The sequence below is a fragment of the Peromyscus maniculatus genome, chromosome 19 (genome assembly GCF_049852395.1).
Source record: "Peromyscus maniculatus bairdii isolate BWxNUB_F1_BW_parent chromosome 19, HU_Pman_BW_mat_3.1, whole genome shotgun sequence".
NCBI classification, from domain to species: domain Eukaryota; kingdom Metazoa; phylum Chordata; class Mammalia; order Rodentia; family Cricetidae; genus Peromyscus; species Peromyscus maniculatus.
In genome coordinates this window covers 11,492,161-11,512,225 of record NC_134870.1, presented here as the reverse complement: position 1 = coordinate 11,512,225, position 20,065 = coordinate 11,492,161, and the positions used below count along the sequence as shown (strand labels likewise).

The following is a 20,065-nucleotide window of genomic DNA, read 5'->3' as shown; positions in this document are numbered from 1 at the left end:
ATCTGAAAGTACCTTTAACTTTGTTCTTTGGTTTAGTTACTAGATTTGGGGCCCAGGATCTGCTTTCTTCTTATTTTGTTGTTTGTCACTGTCCTGGATTTTCTAATTGTACAGATCTGGATTGATTTATTATCAGGAAATGAATACACTCTTACAAAAGCTCTTTATGCAGTATAGTTTGATCAGTTCAAGATTAATCAATAAAATATGTTGTTGGTAAAAAACGAGTTGGAAAGGGGCCCTGAGATAATAGGTTCTTGATAGAACCTGCTTTCTTATAGAACCCAGGACCACCAGCCCAAGGATGCCCCACCCACAGTGGGCTGAGCCTTCCACCATCAATCACTAGCTAAGAAAATGCTCCACAGGTTTGCCTACAGTCCAGTCTTAGGGAGGCATTTTCAGTTGTGGTCCCCTCCCCTCGGATGACTCTAGCTTGTGTCAAGCTGACATCAAACTAGCCACCACCGCTGGCAACAGGAGGGCCCAGGCTTCTACACAGGCTCTGGATCCACTCTCTCCCTCCTCTGGAGACATCTAAAGACTAAAGGGTGGAGGGCTATAATACAGGTTGCCCAGTGGGCCAACTCCCTTCGAGAGTTTGTGCTTGGATTCTTGAGACTCCTCTTCTCTCCTCTCTTTTCAGAGTGCTAAAATGGTTCCATGTGGCATCCACCTTTGACTCTGCCTAGAGGAGTGAGAATTTTAAGGCTCAGCATAGGCTTTGCCTCTTGGTTTTCAAAGGGTGAAAGAAAGCACCAGGAAGACTTTGCCGCACTCAGACCGCCTTGGCTCTGAAGCCTTGCACAGTGGCATTCCTTAGTAAATATTAATGGTGCACAGGTTCACTGGGTAACGCTAGAGATCCAGCCCAGCCCTAGCTCCCATGTACAACCTGGAGAAAAGCTTTGGACAACTGGCTTTACACATCTACGTCCACGGAAACTATGATAGGTTTTCTGAAGACGTGACAAGCAGACGGCTTCATCATAGAGAACGGTTAGAGTGCTGTCTCCCCAGCCTTCTGTGTGAGGGATTGCAAGCACAGAGTGGCAGCTAGGAGATGCGCATGTCAGCTTGACAGGACCATTGGGGCAGCAGGCTGCAGCAGTCTGGTAGATGTAGTCCAGGTCCTCCTTCAGATAGCTCCATCAGCCCTGTAGACAGACCGCCCCTGCTGTTTGTCCTTCCCACTCACGGGGTTCTGCTTATTCTCATCTCTCCTCCTCCTCCTCCTTTCCCATATGTTTCCATTTTGTTACTTCATCATCTTGGCTTTAAGTCATCTAAAGAAAAAAAAACTCCCCTAAAATTGACCCTCCGCCTTCTCTAGTTCTGCAAAGTCCAAGCACCTCGTGAATTTCTCAATCCCTTCTCTCCTCCTTCCATGCCATTGTGATCTGTCCCTCTTCCAACTGTGGAAGAGGTTTCAAGGATGAACCGAGTCTGAAGTGTCAGCATCACTCGGTAGGAGTGCCCAGTGTCTCCTGCCACCCCACACCTGAGTCAAACAGGTGATTGGATGGAGCCCTGGAAGTCCATTTTAATGAGATATCCAAGGATTTGGGTGCAACTTAGCATTTAACAACTGCAAGTTTATGTGACTCCTTTAGAATTTACCGTTACTTTATTTCTTACTTGATGTAGGTTGCTCCATGGTGAGTCCGTCTGTCCACTATGGTTTGGGCCACATTTGTGAGTTTTCATTGCTATCCCGAGCAGTTGTGTGTACATTTGGATCAACTGCTGAGATCCATTTCTATTTTTATCTTCTTCTCTGAGACTGATAGTTTCATCTTGACCCGCTTACGTGTTCACAGTATATAAAGAAAGATGTTAGGTTCTTCACAACCCCTGAACCAGCTAAGAAGTCTCCACTAAAAGTCAGCAGTAAGTACAGAAAGGGGTGTGACTCCAGGCCACCCTTCGTGGGCTTCCGAAGGGGCTTTTGAAGAAGAGGGAGGAGCAGAATTCTTGTGCTCCAGTGTTTGTTTGGGCTCTGAGGTCTGGGAATCACCCTTTCAGACGCTGATCTGTGGACCTGTGTGGAGTTTTGAAGGGAACCCTAGCAACAAGCCATAGAGCTGATTCCAAAAAGAGCATTTGGATTTATTCTCAAACCCAGTGTTTGACCTGTAAGACACTGAAGTGTTCCCTTCTGTCCTCTATCCCTTCTCCTTCTGTAGCAGATGATAATTTTAAAACCCAGTCTTAATTTTTCTTTCAACAAGTGAAAGCATAGGGAAGACTTTATTTCATTCCGTCTTATTGTGATCACTTCCCACCACCCATGTGCAGCCAGTTAAATGTATTTATTACACCTTGTTTCATTGGGGGTGCTTTTGTAAAGGTTCTGTGATTTCTGTACACACATTTTCAGTTGTGTGCTATATGTGATATGTGTGTGCATGTACATGTACACATGCAGAGGCCAGAGGAGGACTTTGGGCGTCTTCCCCATCACTTTCTACCTTGTTCTCTGGAAACAGTATCTCTCAATAAACCTGGAGTTCCAGTTTTTTTCAACTAGGCTGCAGGGCCCGCAGACTCCAGTAATCCTCCTGTCTGCACGCAGTCCCCCACCCCACCCACCCCCAGTGCTGAGGTAAGGATCTGCCAGTCACACCAAACCTTCTCCATGGACGCCAGGATCCAAACTCAGGTCCTTGTCATGTACTCTGATCCACTAAGCAGTCTCCCGAGCCCACAATAAACAAATATCTTTAATTTATGTAAATTGAGTAATGTTAGAAATCTCATATCTCTTTTCTTTTTTCATTTAGCAAAATCCAGCCTTGCTTCAAATCCCTTTTTTGTGGTGTGTTTGCACCCTACAGTCACCCAAGGATTACTAAAATGATGCTGTGCTGAATGTCCCCATCGGCTCTCCCCTTATGTCCCTGTGTACATGCCTTTGGCATTACACATAGCAGAATTTCTGGGAGTTGGAAATATGGAGTGTTAGCTTGGCTAAATGATACCTGGTCATTCCTTGGAGCTGCTACCTCCCTCTATTCTGTCCATCTTTCAACAAGATTCCTTACCTGCAGGATTGGGGATATAGCTCAGTTGGTAGCTCTTGCCTAGCATGTGGTTTGATCCCCTGCACTGCATAAAACCAGACATGATGCATCACACCTGTATCTTCAGTACTCAGGATGTGGGAGGACCTGAAGTCTAAGCTCATCTGAAGCTAAGTAGCAAGTTCGAGACCAGCCTGGACTGCATAAAAAAATCCCTACCTACGTTAGGAAATTACAGCTGTGTAGTCTTACTAGATATGAAACAGTTACTCCTTATTAATATTTGTTGGACTACTCAGCTTTGCTTCACATGCCTGTCAGTCATTTGTACAATACTCTTAAGTAAATGCCTGTTGGTTTTCCTTGGACATCATTGTATTGATGGTGGTACCTTCTTGATGACTGTCCCAGTATTTATCTTCGTTCAGTTTCACACTTTCTAAGTTTCGTCTTTTTACTACCTGCCATTCAACTTTTCCCACAGTATCTTTCTGTAGACAGAACCCCTTAATTTTGATAAAAATCATTGTTTTGACTTACAATTGCTTTGGAAGTCCAATTTGGTTTTTCTCTGTAGAATGAGCCAACTTTACCAATACCAAAGACGAATCTTTTCTAGTAACAATTTTATCATAAATTATTAAGATTTTTTTTAATCTTCCTAGCTGTAAATTCATTCATTCCACAAAAATATTCTTGAACACTGAGATGACCAGAAGTCTAGCAATATAAAACTATGTCCCAGTGATTAGTAAAAGTAACATTTAGTGTGTGTGTGTGTGTGTGTGTGTGTGTGTGTGTGTGTGTGTGTGTGTGTGTGTGTGTGTGTGATATTACAGGTGCCAGAAAGAAGGCACTAGATCCCCTGGAACTGGAGTGACAGATGGTTGTTAGCTGTCCAGTGTGGATGCTGAGAGTCATACCATATCCTCTGTAAGGGCAGCAAGTGCTCTTAGCTACTGAGCCACCTCTCCAGACCCCTTTGGATATTCTCAGTCAACAGTTTTTCTTGATTATGAACTGTCATGGAGTAATAAATTTTGTATATACATTTTTTACTTGTCCTAGTGAACCACCGTATGAATAATGAACATGTGTGAGTACCAAGCACCAGTTACCTGTTGGCCATCTTTCTCATTTAATTGATAGACAGTCAGCCATAATTTCCATTTGTAATCAGATCACTTTCTGCTTATTATCAAACTTTAAGACCATAGTAATCACCATCAAAATAACAAATACTTGAGTTTTGTGACTGTTCCTTTGAGTTTACCCCACAGAGGGTAACCGATACACATCGTGTCACCGTGCATTTTCTATGATCCAGTGTAAACAGAACCATACTTTATATATTAATTTGCACTGGACTTTTCATTATAGCTTTTTTTTTTTTTTTTTTTGATTTTTCAAGACAGGGTTTCTCTGTATAGTTTTGGTGCCTGTCCTGGATCTTGCTCTGTAGACCAGTCTGGCCTCGAACTCACAGAGATCTGCCTGGCTCTGCCTCCCGAGTGCTGGGATTAAAGACATGTACCACCACCGCCCAGCTCATTATAGCTTTTTAAATATTATGAATTCTGAAGGTAGCCTTCTGAAATATCCCAAACACTTTAAATGTTTTTGATTTTTCTTTTAAAAAAATAAAATTTTAAAAGCTTAAAATGAAAAAAAAATCGATCCCTTTTGATGATATCAGAAATTGCAGTGACCAACTAGGTCATTCTTAACTTTTTTTACATTTTCCCGGTGTTTTCTGTTTATTAACTGCCTGATCTTACATTGGAAACAAGATTATTGCTTTTTATCCTCAGGTGTGGTGACACTAACCTGTAGTCCTATATCATTGGGAAGCTGTGGCCGGTGGATCTTAAGTTCCAAGGCCAGCCTGGACCATACCGTGAACCGGGAGGGGAGGGCCCGAACGGACAAGGGTAGTTTTGCTTAGACCGCATCTGTTCCTGACAGAGTCAGTCCTCTCTGAAAGTGCTTGTTCTCCTGAGCCTTGTGGATCCCAGCACACATCTTGCCAGCAGCCTTGTTTACATAACTGCCCTCCTTGGACGGAATATTTTACAGAGGCCTGTCCTCCACACGAAGTCCAGCCTGTTTAACATGGAACAGGGTCAGAACCTGAAAGGCACCAGCGAGTGCCCAGTGAGCTAATTCTTTGCAGAACAGAAGTGGAGGCATTTGGAGGAAAATGAAGCATTGGAACAAGAGCAGAGGCGGTTCATCAGCAAAGACTAAAGCTAAGAGGAGGGAGCCGTTCTGTGGCGAGGGTGGGAGGGGAAACCACTTGCTGCTTTGGGAGAAGGAGCAAGGTATTTCCTGCTCGGAAGGGTTAACTAAGCACTTTCAAGAAAATGGAGCTGTAAGCCAGCAGAGCAGCTCCAGGACTGTTCAGGTCTCTATTTCTTAATGAAAAGAAGACGATTTGGCGAGAATGAAAAGGCTTTCCATAATGTGGGGCCTTTTCATCATAGTGGATTTTAAGTTTCTTTTTCCACAGCTGTGATTGATTCTTAATAAGAGTTGGACTCTAGTCCACAGTCATTGTGGTCACAAATATATTTTAAGCATGAGACATTTGGAATGGACTTGCTCTTCTCTAGGTGAGCAGAGGGTTTAGTTGGCACATGGTGTGGTACGTGCCAGACCTTGTCTTTCTCAGAACCAGTCTCTAATAAGGCAGCAGAGAACCACCCTAAATACTTCGAAGTTTGTTTCTCTCCACTTTCCATCTAACCTCAAACTGTCATTTCTTTATCTAAGTCAAATTCCTAGAACCTTTTAATGCCTTGTACCCTGCAGGAATTTCTCCCAGATTGCTGTCAAGAGCTAAGAAAGCTTGTATCATGAGAAAGGTTAGAATAACAGCATGGTAACTCCCATTTCCATTGATAACACTTATATCTTCTTCCCACACTTTGACCCCACACTGATGAATGCATTCATTGAGCTCTTATCTTCTGTCACTGTGCGGAGCTCTGTCTATATATCTAGTCAGACTAATAAATCTAACGGCAGTATTTCTGACCTGTATTATGGAACTAGGGAGCAGATGTGTCTAGAAAGTTATGACTTAACCAAGATCTCACCGTGGGAGAAGAGGCTTTGACTACAGAAGTCCACACGCTAACTGCTGTTCCAAGATGGAGACCCAGTGATAGTCAGAAGCCAAACCTGTGCTGAGCCATGAGAACAGAGCCCTCCCCTAGCTCTGCCCTAGCAAATGAAGCACTTAAAGGGCCTGCCTTGCCATGATTTTTTTATATAGAGAGCACTTTTTTGGGGAGATTTCCCTTAGTCCCCTACCCCGACGTGTACATACCCTCCCTTATTATCAGCATCTCACACCACAACGGAGTATTTGTCGTAGTTGATGAGCCTACCTTGACACATTATTATCCAAAGCCTATCGTTTAGAGTTTCTCTTGACACCCTGTGGACTTGGACACATCATAGTGACCTGAAGCCACTCCTTCAGAGTGCTTCCACTGCCTGGCCTCTGTATCCCCTTCCCCGCCCCTGGAGCCGCAGGTCATTATACCCTATGCACAGTGTGGCCTTTTCAGAATGCCATATGGTTGGAATCGTATATCACATAGCTTTTCAGATTGGCGTCTCTCACACAGGAATACGGATTTAACTTTCCTCCATGTCTTTTCAGAGCTAGAGTGCTCTACTATCTCTGCCTAAAGAATTTGGTGGGATTGGGTCCTTTCTCTTTCCAGAAACACAGCATAGGGCCTGTACAATATGTTCTTATTTTGTTGCTGCTGTATTGGAGTAGACTGAGCCCATGAGGTGACTGGCGTGCAGTGTGGTTTTGCAACACATCACATTTCTGTGCATGGAGTTTTAATCACTCTAGTTTTGACGGAGAGTTGAAAAACTAGATCTTCTATAATCAAGGCATTCTCCCCAAAGCGATCCACAGCGTGAGCAGCCGCTGCGTGTCTCACTGTCTCTCCTCTGTGGTCCCGCCAGTGTGTGGGAGTTTGCTGTTGGGCTGTGGAAGGGAGGAAGGGAGCGAGCAAGAAGCCAAGAGTGGGGTGAGGTTTCAGTAGAGGGAAGGCGCTGGGATACTGGAGTCCTTGTGAGATCCTCAACACCCTTGCTCTTTCGCCACGCCTCCGGCCCTCGGCTTCCTCTTTAAATGTCTCCGAAGGCGTGGAGGGGAAGCACGTACCACACAAACTCCTAGGCTTCCACGTCGATTCCACACTCCCGCTCGCTCTCATTTTTGTCTGTCATTATAAAGTGACCTTGCAGCTTGGAGGCCTGCCCGGGTGGTACACGCCCACATTTTGTCTGTCTGTGCTTGTGTGTGATGTCCCTTTCCTTCGCCTGGGTAGAAATTGGGTGTATGTGCATACCATCTTTTTCTTGTCTGTCTTTCTCCCTCCCAGCCTCTTCTTTGCTCCTGATTTTCTGCTTACCTTTGTTTTCCCTCCGCTTTCATACAGTCCAACTCCAAACTAAATAAATAAAGTTTTATTTTGGGTACTCTTGGTTTTTATGTAGATAATTGGTAATTTCATTATATTTCTCTTTCTTAAGGACTTACCTCAAATAAAATCAACGTTTATATATTGGAACCTACTTTTTTTTAATGTGTGTTTTTGCTCTTTAATAGAAACAGCTGCTTCATCCAGGCTGCACTAGCCACTGTGCCAGATATTATAAATAGGGGGCTGGATTCTACTTTCACAGAAAGGAGTCAATCCCACCCAGACACACCGTGGGCTTTCCATGCTTCGGTGGCCCTACAGCATACTTAAATGAAATATGGCCTAATCATTTACCCAATTTCAGGTCACTTTGGAGATTAAATGAGATGATCTGAGTAGACTTTCAAATTTTAGCAAAGACCAATTCACTGACTAAACTAATGTTAATGACTGCTCTGGCTACCAGCTTTCTTTCTATTCTTCCAGCAGGAGGTGAGGCACCTCATCCTGCTGCTCTCATCCCCGGGAGCTGCTGGTACATGGAGAGCATCACAGCAGCAGCAGATTTGGGTCAGAACACAGCTACAATCCGGATTTACTCCTGACCTGCCCAGACCAAAGCAAATTCTTTAATCTCTGCAGGCTCCAGCATCCCTTGCCAGTTCAGTCTCTAATAGTCCCACTCCTCTCTGGACCCCTGAAGGGGACAACTGGCTGGGACACCAGACTGACTGTGAATTAGCGTCCTGAGCTGGCTCTGATCCAGAGGTCAGATCCTCTGCTTCCCATTTTGTCTTCCCAAAGCTGATGGAGACTCTTAACGAGCTGCTCATGTGGTGTGTGATTCTCTAATTCTCTCTGTGTTGGCATTGGGCACACTTCAACCTTCAGAGCAGAGCCAGATCATGGAAGGCAGTTAGAGATTAGAGAGAAATAGCTCTCTAGTAGTGTTACTTTTGTCGTTTATTGTACAGATGTTTATGGGATGCTCTGGTTATCAAGTGAGATGGATTTAGCTTCAAGTGTGTGTGAAGGTAAAGTGTAGTGACGGACAGGGAAGGGTGGGAATGGATTGAAATCTGAAGCTGTAATACCATTATAAAATGACGTAGACAGCAGAATAGACTCTGTGAGTGCTGAGGACAAAAAGATCCATGGAAAGAACAAGGGAGAGTTAGAGGGAACCTCAATTCAGTAGAAGAAGGATGGAGACAGTGTTGAGATTCCCGGTATGAAGGGTTAGCAGCCACGTTCTAAGATCATATTAGGTCCATCCTTATATGGAACATTTGCCCCAGAAATCTTCTACTCAATCTAAAGAAACAAATGACAAATTAGATACCATGAAAAATATAATTTTCCCTTTTCAAAAAATAGAAATAGGGAAACCATTTTCAGAGTATGGGCTAGCTAGACTGTTTGAAATGTCTATCCCAGAATTATGCAGGAATTTTGCAGTTTTACATCCAGGTAGATCTAGGTTCATTCAAAGAGGGCATGTCAGGGTGGACAGTGATAGTTGGGCTTGTTTTATTAAGGCCCAATGGAAGCATAAGTAGAAATATCTACAAATTCCTTACAATGCTCCATTTTACATTGTGTCTTTTTGTGGGGTGGTTGTTTTTTGACTGGTGATTTCTTCCTGTGTTGTTTTAATTCCTGCTCTTGGCAGCGGTGAGGGCCTTTGTCTTGAGATTCATTCCTTATCTGTGGTTATAAGAAACTCATTCTTTTATCCCAAACCATAGCTTTAGAAACTAGAGCTGATACAGAGACTCCGAGTTAAAGTAGGACATGCCACCTTGTAACATTTCAAGCCTGCTTTTATTTTATTTTGTGTGTGTGTGTTTGCATAGTGCATGCGTTTGTACATGCGTGTGCATATGTGCGTGGACATGTGGAGGCCGGAGGTCAGCACTGAGTGTCTTCTTCAGTCACTCTCTAGCTGATTTTTAAAACAAGGTCTCACAATAACCCTGGAGCTCTCTGGTTTGCCAAGACTAGTTGGCCAGTGAACTCAAGGATACCCCTGTCTCCTCTTCCACAGCCTGGAGATTGTAGGCACCCAGCACTACACTGCCCGTTTATGTAGACTCGGGGGTGCAGGGCCAGTCCTCATGTTTGGCAGCAGAGAGTTCATGGCCTGAGCCATCTCCCTAGCCCAGACTGGCACAAATTTCAAAAGTGGTAATAAGAAAATGAATTTTTAAAGCCCCAACGTATGAAATTGTAATTAGTTAAAAGTACTTGTGTCCTCTTTTATAATAAAAATACAATTTAAATCCCAGTGAGAGACTTGAGTGACAGTGATTTTTAAAGGTTTCCCAGTAAACCATTAGGCAAAACATGAGGTTGGTGGAAGTGCGAGTGGGCACACATTTGTACTTTGTTTGGCGGAGTGAAGAATGAAAATGTTCTTGCCCTTTGGCCCAGCAAGTTCTCATTTAGGCATTTTCCACCAGTGTGCTTGGATTAAATACTCAGAGCCTTCAGTACAAGAACACTGGCATCACCGTGGCTGCAAAAGCCTGGAATAGGTCTGAACGCCCACCTGGAGGAAGCTGTGTAAATGGGTAGTGGCATATGTGTGGAGTAAGATTCCGTGTCGCTCTGACAAAGAACAAGATGGTTTGTACACCGTGATGCACTGTCTGCACAGAGTGCTGCTCGTTGTCTGGGATAGAGTGGTGTTAGGCACATAGCTGGGCTGTGTCAGACACCCTTGGACTTGGTGAAGGATGCAAGTAAATGAATTCCCACTGGTGGAAGTAGACGTGGGCATGCAAAAGGGTTAGTTGCTGCTCTTGGCAGTGACAGGTGTGTATCTTCTCCCTGGCAGTCCTGCTTTTTATTCCAGTCCTAGAGAGACCCTAACCTGCTTATAGACACAGATTAAAAACAAGAACACTTTGCTAGTGAGAGCTTGATTATAAGTACAGATTCCTGCCCAGCCTTATTTATTTATTGGAAAGTGGCATTTGGTTTGTTGTTTCATTCACTGGGAGCGGTTCGTTTCTTTCTTCACCTGTGGAAATGGCCCGATGGTTCAAAGGTTCAGATATCTGAGCCATTTAAAATGCATCACTGAGCCAGCGGCAGTTGTAGCTGCCTGAATCTCAGTATCAGGGCAGCAGGGACAGGAGACCAAGGTCATCTTCTCTCTAGCAAGCTGGTGACCAGCCTAGGATGCATGAGATCTTGTCTCAAAACCTAATCAGTTAATTAATTAACCAACTGAAAAACAGTTCTGCACAGTGGTCTCAGGCCCGTCCAACTTAACGCTTTGAAGGAGCTAAGAGGAGAGTTGGCCTACTCATTCACTCTTCCTAAGGCGCCTGCTTCTTTATGCCAATATGGTGACCTCACGGAGAACACAGGCCCGTCCCTTCATAGCATGTCGACATTCAGGGCTCTTTGCTTACTTAGTCTTGGCTCATGCAAGCTTTCTTGGGCTGTGCTTATGTTCCAGTCCACTCCTGGTGCTCCTTCATCCTTCTCTGTTTTATCTTCCTGGTGCTTTCTGCTGTGTTTTACTGTTCCCACAGTGGGAGTCGGGGACATCGGTAGGATGCTGTTCACGTGAGTTATGGTCCCATGATGGATACAGCAAACCTCTGCTCTAACCTCACTCTTTTTTATTTATACACATTAAATGTACCTCTGGACTGACAAGATGGCAAACAGTAAAAGCATTGCTGTAAAAACAAAATATTTACCGTGGCCATGCTCACTGCCACAGTGATGGGGACCCATGGAGTCAGGTCCTTCCTGGGCACAGAATGAATTTCTGCTGATGCTGGCCCCCAGAGCTTCCAGCCCACAGCACATTTTATAGCCTTGCACTCTCCTCACTCTCATTCTCCCTGCTACAGCTCAGCACGGTTACTCCCTCTCTTTAATCAGCAAGTTTTGTTTCTCTTTTCCATGTCTGACACAACCTTCCCCTGGAAAGAAAGGAGCGTTGTTATAGGATAGTTCCTTGGCGTTACGAGGGTGCTAGATTTCAGATGTCAAGGGAAGGACTTGGGGCCTCTCGGCTGAGCTTAATATAGTATGCATTGTGAAGTTCACCCAGTATATCTGCCTGGAGGGAAACGTAAAGACTATTTTCTAAATAACACTCCTAGTCAACATGTTAATTGTGAAGTGCAGTTTTAGGACTAACACATGGACTAAAACACGAGTCTTTGTCTTCTAAACATCACCATAGAGTCATTTAAGCTCTCATCAATGAGCATGTCATTGGTGTTGGATTGGCTCCTGGGAGTGTCAGGGTACCACAGATGGACCAGATCTCACAATGGAGACATTTTATGAGATCATCAAAGCTGTTGAAAGACAATGCAGCTTCCTCCGTCTCCAAGAACAGAGCTTGACAGTAACATCTCAGAACAGATGTTTCCACAGCCTCCACATGTTTTTATTTGGTGGCACAAAAGACTGTGTTATTCATGAAATGGTCTGTTAGAGAATTAGTTCCCCTGTGTGGGGGTCGTGGGAATATGTGTTGTATAAATTGATTTTTCTTTTGGCAGGAGACTTGCCCTTAACTCATCCAGTCTGCGAGACTGGGTTCTAACAAGTTCCAATTTTCAGGCCACAGAGTCACAGAGGATATAGATTAATGACATACCCCAGCATCTCCCTAGAGTATGTCAGGCTAGTCAGACACCTTCATATCATTTATAAAATAGGAGAAGCCATGTAAAAATTACAGAACTCTGGTCTTGTAAATCACAGGCAGAAGGTGGAGGCATCCTGTGGCTGGCTGTTTACATCGTCATCCCAATACAAGTTCATTTCTACAGCTTACGGATATTGACTTTAGATACCCATTTAAAGGAAAACTGGCATTCTGAGATACTGGCGGCATAGAACATGTTTCACGTTCTCCTGAGACCTTGGTGTGATTATTCAGTGATGTAGAATAAGAGGGCTGGTCATTTTCATTCTGATGTCTTATTTTGTGAGTTATCCTGGTCTGTACTTTCTACTCTGTCCAGCAGGACAGACGTCATCTGACCCAAGGGCCATCTCTGACCTTTCATCTGCTTTTGTAAGTGTGGCCTGTTGGGATCCCAGCTGCTCTCGTGGATCGTAAATTTTCTGTGGCTGCTTTTGCATTCTGTCACCAGAGGCCACTTAGCTAGTGAAACCTAAAATATTGACAGAAAAGTGTGCCAGCCCCTGCAATAGGAAGTCACATACACACTATGACTCAGCCCATGAAGAAGACATTTGATCCTCACACTCACTGAGGCAAAGGATCACAGGGCCAGCCTAGACTATACAGCAAGACCCTGCTTCAAAAATAAGACTGAAGAAGAAAAGAAGGCACATGTAAGGTGTGTTGTTGTTGTTGTTTTGAGACAGGGTTTCTCTGTAGCTTTGGGCCTTTCCTGGAGCTTACTATGAAACCCAGACTGGCCTCAAACTCACAGAGATCTGCCTGCCTCTGCCTCCCGAGTGCTGGGATTAAAGGCGTGCGCCACCACCATCTGGCACATGTAAGGTTTTAGTAATTTAGATTTTGAAGTTATTTGGAGACAATGAGAACTGTAAATAATTGGTGTTAAATAATCTGTCACAGGAGAGTAATTAAAACATACAGAGACAAACATGAAAATCAGAATATTACAAAATGATCTGAAGAGCATTCTGAAATGAAAATAATCTTTTTCTAATGTATAGTATGTTCAGATGTTAAAGCTGTGTATTATTTGGCTGCTGCTGTGTTTGTTTCTTCTCTTTCATATGTGTGTGTTCGGTCTCAGAACTCCACACGTGTGCATTTCCGGCCTTCCTGAACAATGAGTGGCAAGCACAGGCAAGGCTGTGGTGTTTAGATGTTAAATTATACTTGAGAAGATTAATTGTACAAAATCATGGGCACCATAGAAAAATGACTCGAGAATGCCTGAAGAACAAGGGGGTTACATGAGGAAGCCTGAGCTAGGCCTGTGGCCCGGCAGAGCAGCTCCTGCCTGGCGTGCACACACACCGGATTCCGTTCCCAAAACCGTAAGGAAGGAAAGACGACCGAGGATTGCCCGGCACGCAGGCAATTAACTTCCAGAAACACATACACACAACCATTGTACAAAACACAATGTTAGGTTCCATGGCAAGCAGGGAGAAGACGGGGGGGGGGGGGGAGGGAGGGAGGAAGGAAGGGAGGAAGGAGGGAGGGAAATATTGATTGTAAACCTTCTTATTTCATGAGCAGAAAAGTCTCCTTTGTCAAAATCTAGAACACACATAGGATTGAAGAGATTTAGTGCAGACACTAAGGGGACAGCTCAGTTGGTGGGGTGCTTGGAGGACCTGAGCTCAGTCCCAGACCCACAGAACAAGACCGGATAAAATGGGGCATGCTTGTAACTTCCCAGTGCTGGGAAGCAGAGACAAGGGCTTGCTGGCCTCCTGGTGAGGCCCGTGGCACAGTGAGAGATCCTATGCCAGACAAGGTGGGTAGTACCAGAAGACACCTGAGGATCTACACACACACACACACACACACACACACACACACACACACACACACACACCGCACACACATACACACACACACACACACACACACACACACACGCACACACACACACACACACACACGCGCGCGCGCGCACACACACACACACACAAAGAGCAGGAAATAACTCTGTGACGTTTTTATTCAGTCTAGGTCTATTGACTAAACCAAATCTGTTAAAACTGATTTCCTTTTTTCCCTTTTGCTTTTTGTTAGTGTGGCTACTACAAAAATATACATAACTCGGTTTGAGCAGCTGCTAGCCACTTACCGGGAGTTCAGGATGCATACAAGTCTCACCTCATTTTAGGAAAAGCTTCATAAAACACTAATCGCAAATTAAACTCTAACGATAGACTTGAACAGGTGACATTTACAGATTTTCATGAAACTTTCCTGATAGATAGCTTGAATCACCTTCAGCATCCAAATCTGTAATTCCTTATGCATATAATAAATTACAAAATATAAATCACCATTGTAGGTAGTTGGGAATGTTGGCAGATGCCTTAAGTCTGTGTCAGATGTTCCCTGGAGACAAGTGAATATACAGTCTAACTCCCACAGACAACTGCTTTGGTCCCCTCACTCATCCCGTAACACAGAGAGATTGTCCATCTCAGCTGGAAAGATGCTTTCAAGTGTGTATCTAATCTGTTCCTTGGCTAGGCTGGCTCCTGAAAGGTAATTTTTGTGCTTGCCTAGAGTATCCCAGGGATGCGCTTTAAGTAGGCCACTCTCCTTTGTAAGCTTTTGAACTAATTCCCTCCAGAGTCAAAACTTCGCCCGCGTCAGAGCCATCGATCCCACGGCATCTTCACTGCCTGTCTGCCTTCCCACCTCGAGCTTTGGCGTCTTCCCCAACCTCGAGGCCCATGAGCAGCGTCGGCTTCACCCCTTGCATCTATCCCGAGTCCTTCCTCCTCCTCACTTCTCATACTCACGGGCAGCTTCACGGCAGTGGCAGAATCTGAATCCGAATCTCTTCCCATTCTGTGCCTGTGTCCCCGACCTTGCGTTGTGCCCTCTGACTTCTCTTTTAATTCTCAGCCAGGAGCCTCCAGGGGTGATTGGATGTTGCCGGGCAGTCCCACTGCATCCTAAGTCCTCGGTGGGCACTTGACAGTCTTCTCTCTTTTTACCTCCAACACCTCCTCTTTCAACCTCGCTCTCAGCTCATTCCTTCTCCCCAACTCCAGCTGGAAGACTTGACTCAGGAAAGGGAGCTAAGTCCAGCTCACACTGGTGCCCCTGCTGAAGGTGGGTGGCGGTGCCTTGTCTGGGGCGGCTCCTCCTTTTGCTGTCAGATGCTGCCTCGGAGCTACACACCAGCCCTGATTTTATTCTGTTCTAAAGATTAATTTCAAAAGGTTAGTTCTACATGGTCCAGGGCCCTAGTTTTAGAAAATAATTTTAAAACTAAATGACAAAGTTTACTGCTACAAACAAAATGAGCTACTGATGTTTATAGCAGGCTATGTTTTCCCTTGGAGATCTAATGGCAGCAAGCATCCATTCACGGTAATTTTAGAGCCCTGATAGTAAACCCTGAATCTGAACAGAAAAAAAAAATAAAATACAGTTTGTTTTCATTTTCACACTGATTTTCAATATTTACATAGATTCTAGTTTAACCAAACCTTCGGACGTGATCATCCTTTTTAGTGTGATACTGAATAACAATCTACAGCAGAGAAGAGCTGGCCTAAAAGTAGAGGATGTTGTCGCCACGGTGACAGCTGTCCAGCATAAACATCTTACATCTCTTCTGCTTATTGTGTGTTTTAGGACAATTCAAGCTGCTGGAACAAGACCGGGATATAAAGGAGCCGGTGCAATATTTCAACAGCGTGGAGGAAGTGGCCAAAGCATTTCCTGAACGTGTGTACGTCATGGAGGAAATTACATTCAACGTGAAGGTAGCTCTGAAGAACCAGATATTTACCCCTCACTGAGACGCTGTAACATTCAAGTGTGTAGTACACTATGTGTGCACATCTGTGCCTCCTAGGAACATTCCATCCTCTCAGTGGGTGAATGTTAGCACCTGAAACACTACAGAGGGTAGAGATGACCGAACGCCTGTCCACACACTGTATTTATTACCACAGTCTTTTATTAGAACTTAAAACTATTAATTTCAGAAGTAAAATGCTTGTTTATTTTCCTCATGGCTGAGACAGATACCAACAAAAAGCAATTTAAAGAAAGAGGGACTTATTTTGGCTCACAGTTTGAGGGGACAGTCCCATCAGAGTGAGGAAATCAGGGCAGCAGGAAGGAGTTCAAGGCAGCAGGCCTCATTCCATCACAGTCAGGGTGCAGACAGAGCGATGACTTCCCATGCTCAGCTCACTTTCTTCTTTTTATTCGGTCTGGGATCCCAGCCTATGGATTAACTGAAGTTAATCCGATGTAGAAACTCCCTCATGGACAAGCCCAGAGTCTTGTCTCCTAGCTGGTTCTTATCCTGTCATATTCATAGTCAATATTAAGCATCACAATTCCTAAGAAAATAAAAGATGTTTTTAACTTGAACCTCATCCTCCCACAGCTGTTTGACCAGAGCCTCTGATAAGCTGGGTTTTCCACTCTTGGAAGCAAAAGACCTGTGATGAACCAAATATCAACACTTCATTTTTTTAAAGGAAACCAAGGGGGAACAGGAGAGCTCACAAGCACACTCCCAGTACCTGCACCAAGACCAGCACACATCCCCTCCGTTCTCTGTGGACTATTTCAGTGAACAGAGAAATCTGATGTTCAGAATCCTGCCCAAGACAGCCTACGGTTGGCCATGCTTCCTTCACCTATCGGTCTCAGAAGGATGGTGTGCTTCCATATATGAGCTAGCTCCTCTGGCCAGACGTGCTAGCACAGCAGAGCCCTCACACGTGGGATCTAACTGTACTGTTTACACACCTGCTCCATTTTGTCATCAACCCCCACAGTCAGGCCCAAACACCTTCAAGTGTCCGCGTTGAAAGGATTTCCTGTTTACTTATTTTACACAGGAAGTCAACTAAGTCAGATTCTGTGAGCAGGTCAAAAGTTAGGAGTCAGCATACCTGTTTCTTAGAACAGCAGGCTGCATGAGGTGTTGGCCCAAGACAGCGACTGTGTCTCTGTGAGTGAGTCACGCCACCCACACTCTTCAGGAAACAGAGGACCGGGGAGCTCCCAACCAAATAGAGGTTCTGCCCGTGACGATGGCAGGGGCATGCCATTCTTCCCCACTTCTAAAGACAGTCACTGCTTTCTGTGGTTTACTATTCGACTTCGTGAGATTTTATGCTGTGGGAAATCTTCTACTGAATATGGTTGACTTATATACGAAAAGTCTGGTTTTTGGTTTTGGTTTTTGTTTTGTTTTTCAGTTCCTGCGGTGTCCCTGTGTATGAGCCATCAATAGAGCAAACCTTCATCTCCACGTTCATAAGAGCATATTCTTTGTTTTTAAACTTATTAAGATTCACTAATTCATAAACTATTGAAGCTAGGGTTTTGCATTGGTTGATTTTGTTTTTGAAGTTTTGTGGAGTTGGAGATTAAGCTGGGGCTCTAAGCACACCAGTTGAATGTTGACACTGAACTGCCCCAGGAAGCTGACCTTGACTTCCTGCATGTTTTAATAAGTCTAAACCTTCCCCTTAAAACCTTTATTTAAAATTAGCTAAATGAAAAAATAAAAGTCAGGCTAACACTTTTAAATTCTTTTCTAAAAGTAATTTATCTCCTAAGTGGTGACAAGTCAGGTATAAAATCTTTTATGGCTTTTAAGATTAACATTCTATTTTTGGTCACATAATGCTCATGTAAAATATTATGAGACATGGTCTCATTGTGTAGTCCTAATTAGTCTAGAACTCACTATGTAGTTCAAACTGGCCTTGAACTCACAGAGATCCACCTGCCTGGGATTAAAGGCATACACCACTATACCCTGCCTCATGTACAGTATTTTTAAAGATGTCCCTCTAGAAGCATTTTAAAAAAATTTTGTTAAATCATTAAATACAGGCTGGGGAGGCAGCTAACTCGGTAATATGCTTGCTGTGACCTGAGGACCTGAGTTTGATCCCAGTATTCATATAAAAGCTAGACATGGCCGTGCATGCCAATAATCTGTGCTGGAGAAGGGGGGGGGGGTTGGGGTTGGGGGTTGTCTGTCAGCCAAGTCAATGGACGACTTCTATGTTCAGTGAGAGATCCTGGCTCAAAAAATAAGGTAGAGAGTGATAGAGGAAGATAACCAGCATTGGTTATCTTACACACACACACACACACACACACACACACACACACACACACACACACTCACATAAGCAAACATAAACATACACAACACCAAAAAAAAAAAAAATGTGTGTGTCATAGAGGTGCCACTTACAAGTTTGAGGGCATAGATTAGTATAGGAAACGTGAGCTTAGAACCTCCAGAGCTAAGTGGGCTTTGCTTGAGTTCCAAGCTGCACAAGCATCAATATTTGATATTTTATAGGGTTATTTGATACTTATGACTTTTAAGAGCCATCACATCAAGTTTGCGTCAGTCATTGAAATGTTCCCTTCTATTTGAAGAACCATTGGTAGAAAGCTCTTGGAAAATTTGTATAATGAAACATACAGAACATTGTGAGCTTAGTGACTGCACCCAAGTAAGTGAATGAACTGAGGACAGTTGTAGGAATGTGGACTGCTACCCAAAAGGAAGTTCAGTGCTGGGAATCACGGTCTTAACTAACAGTAGACATGATAATGGTGTTGTGTGCAGACTGAGGAAGTAAAGAATGCCATGTTTGGTTATTGCATCCCCTAGAGAAAGAACAAAATGAAAAATAGCACTACCTAGGCTCAGATGGAAGCTGTTTTCCAAGAAGCAGATTTTGGGGGGAGGATTGTTTTTCAATAAATTTAAATAGAGAAATTTCATCCTTTATCTTCCCATTCACAAATGAAATAGGTACCAGGAAGATGACTCAATGGCTAAAGCCCTTGCCAGAGTTCCTATCCCTGGAGCCTTCATAAATGCCAGGTGGGCATGGTAGCCCACCTGTGATTCCAGCCTCAGAAAGCAGGGACAGTGGATCCCCAGCAAGCTGGTCATCAAGACTAGTCATAGCAGTGAGCTCTGCTTTTGATTGAGAGTTCCTGGCTCAATGAACAGGTAGAAGAATGGTCATGGATGATTCTTAACATCAACTCAGACCTCCATATGTACATATGCATTCATGTGTGTGCTTGCATACACATACATGAAAATAAAAAAAGAATGGCATAAACTAGGCCATATAAGATACACTATTAAAATTTTTTGTAGTTATGAATTCATGAGTAACATGCATAAATATTCATTTTTATTGAGTTGAAATTTGAAATATATTGTAATAATTTGAAGTAATACCAAATATCTTAACATAATAGCAACTTAGGATTGGAAATATATCTCAGTAGTAGAGTCTTGCCTAGCATGTGTTAGGCCCTAAGTTTACTCCTCAACACTGCAACAATCATAAGAACAGCAACCTTAGTTCTGTCTTTTGTCTAAGACTATAGTAAAATTTTAATTAAGTACAATGGATTGTATCGTGACTATCTACACTTACTCAGAAATGAAGTGTCTTTGTTTCATTTTATACTTGATACGGAGTCTTCGGATGCAGCCCAGGCTGGCCTTGAGCTCACAGCAATCCTCCTGCCTTAGCTACCTGGGACTGAAGTATAGGTGGGCTACCACACTCACCAAGCATTTCTTCTAGCCCAACATTAATAAAGAAAACTTGTCTTTAAAAGATACCTTGATACATTTAACAATGTTGCCCTGGTTGCCCCATCATTGGTGAACTGCACAAAATGAGTTCCTATGCAGTATTTAACTGGTTAACTAGCAAATGTATTTTGAACTCCTACTGTCTGTCCAGGACTGTTCTCAGTGAGTATGCAGGCGCCCGTCTTCAGAGAGACAGCCTAGTAGGAGAGGAAGACAATAAATAAACAAATGTATATCCTAACTCCAAGGAGAAATGTGGTGTGTAGCTGGCAACATGGATTTCGAG

At 43.7% G+C, this 20,065-nt stretch overlaps 1 protein-coding gene across 2 annotated transcripts in view; it reads left to right on the top strand.

Moving 5' to 3' along the window:
* The window catches only part of Garem1 (GRB2 associated regulator of MAPK1 subtype 1), a 181,833-nt gene that overhangs the window by 117,861 nt on the left and 43,907 nt on the right, over positions 1-20,065 (top strand). For both annotated transcript variants that reach the window (XM_006970211.4, XM_042264353.2), the window contains exon 3: positions 15,798-15,928. In XM_006970211.4, the coding sequence (XP_006970273.3) occupies positions 15,798-15,928 (131 nt within the window). The remainder of the gene's footprint in view (positions 1-15,797; positions 15,929-20,065) is intronic.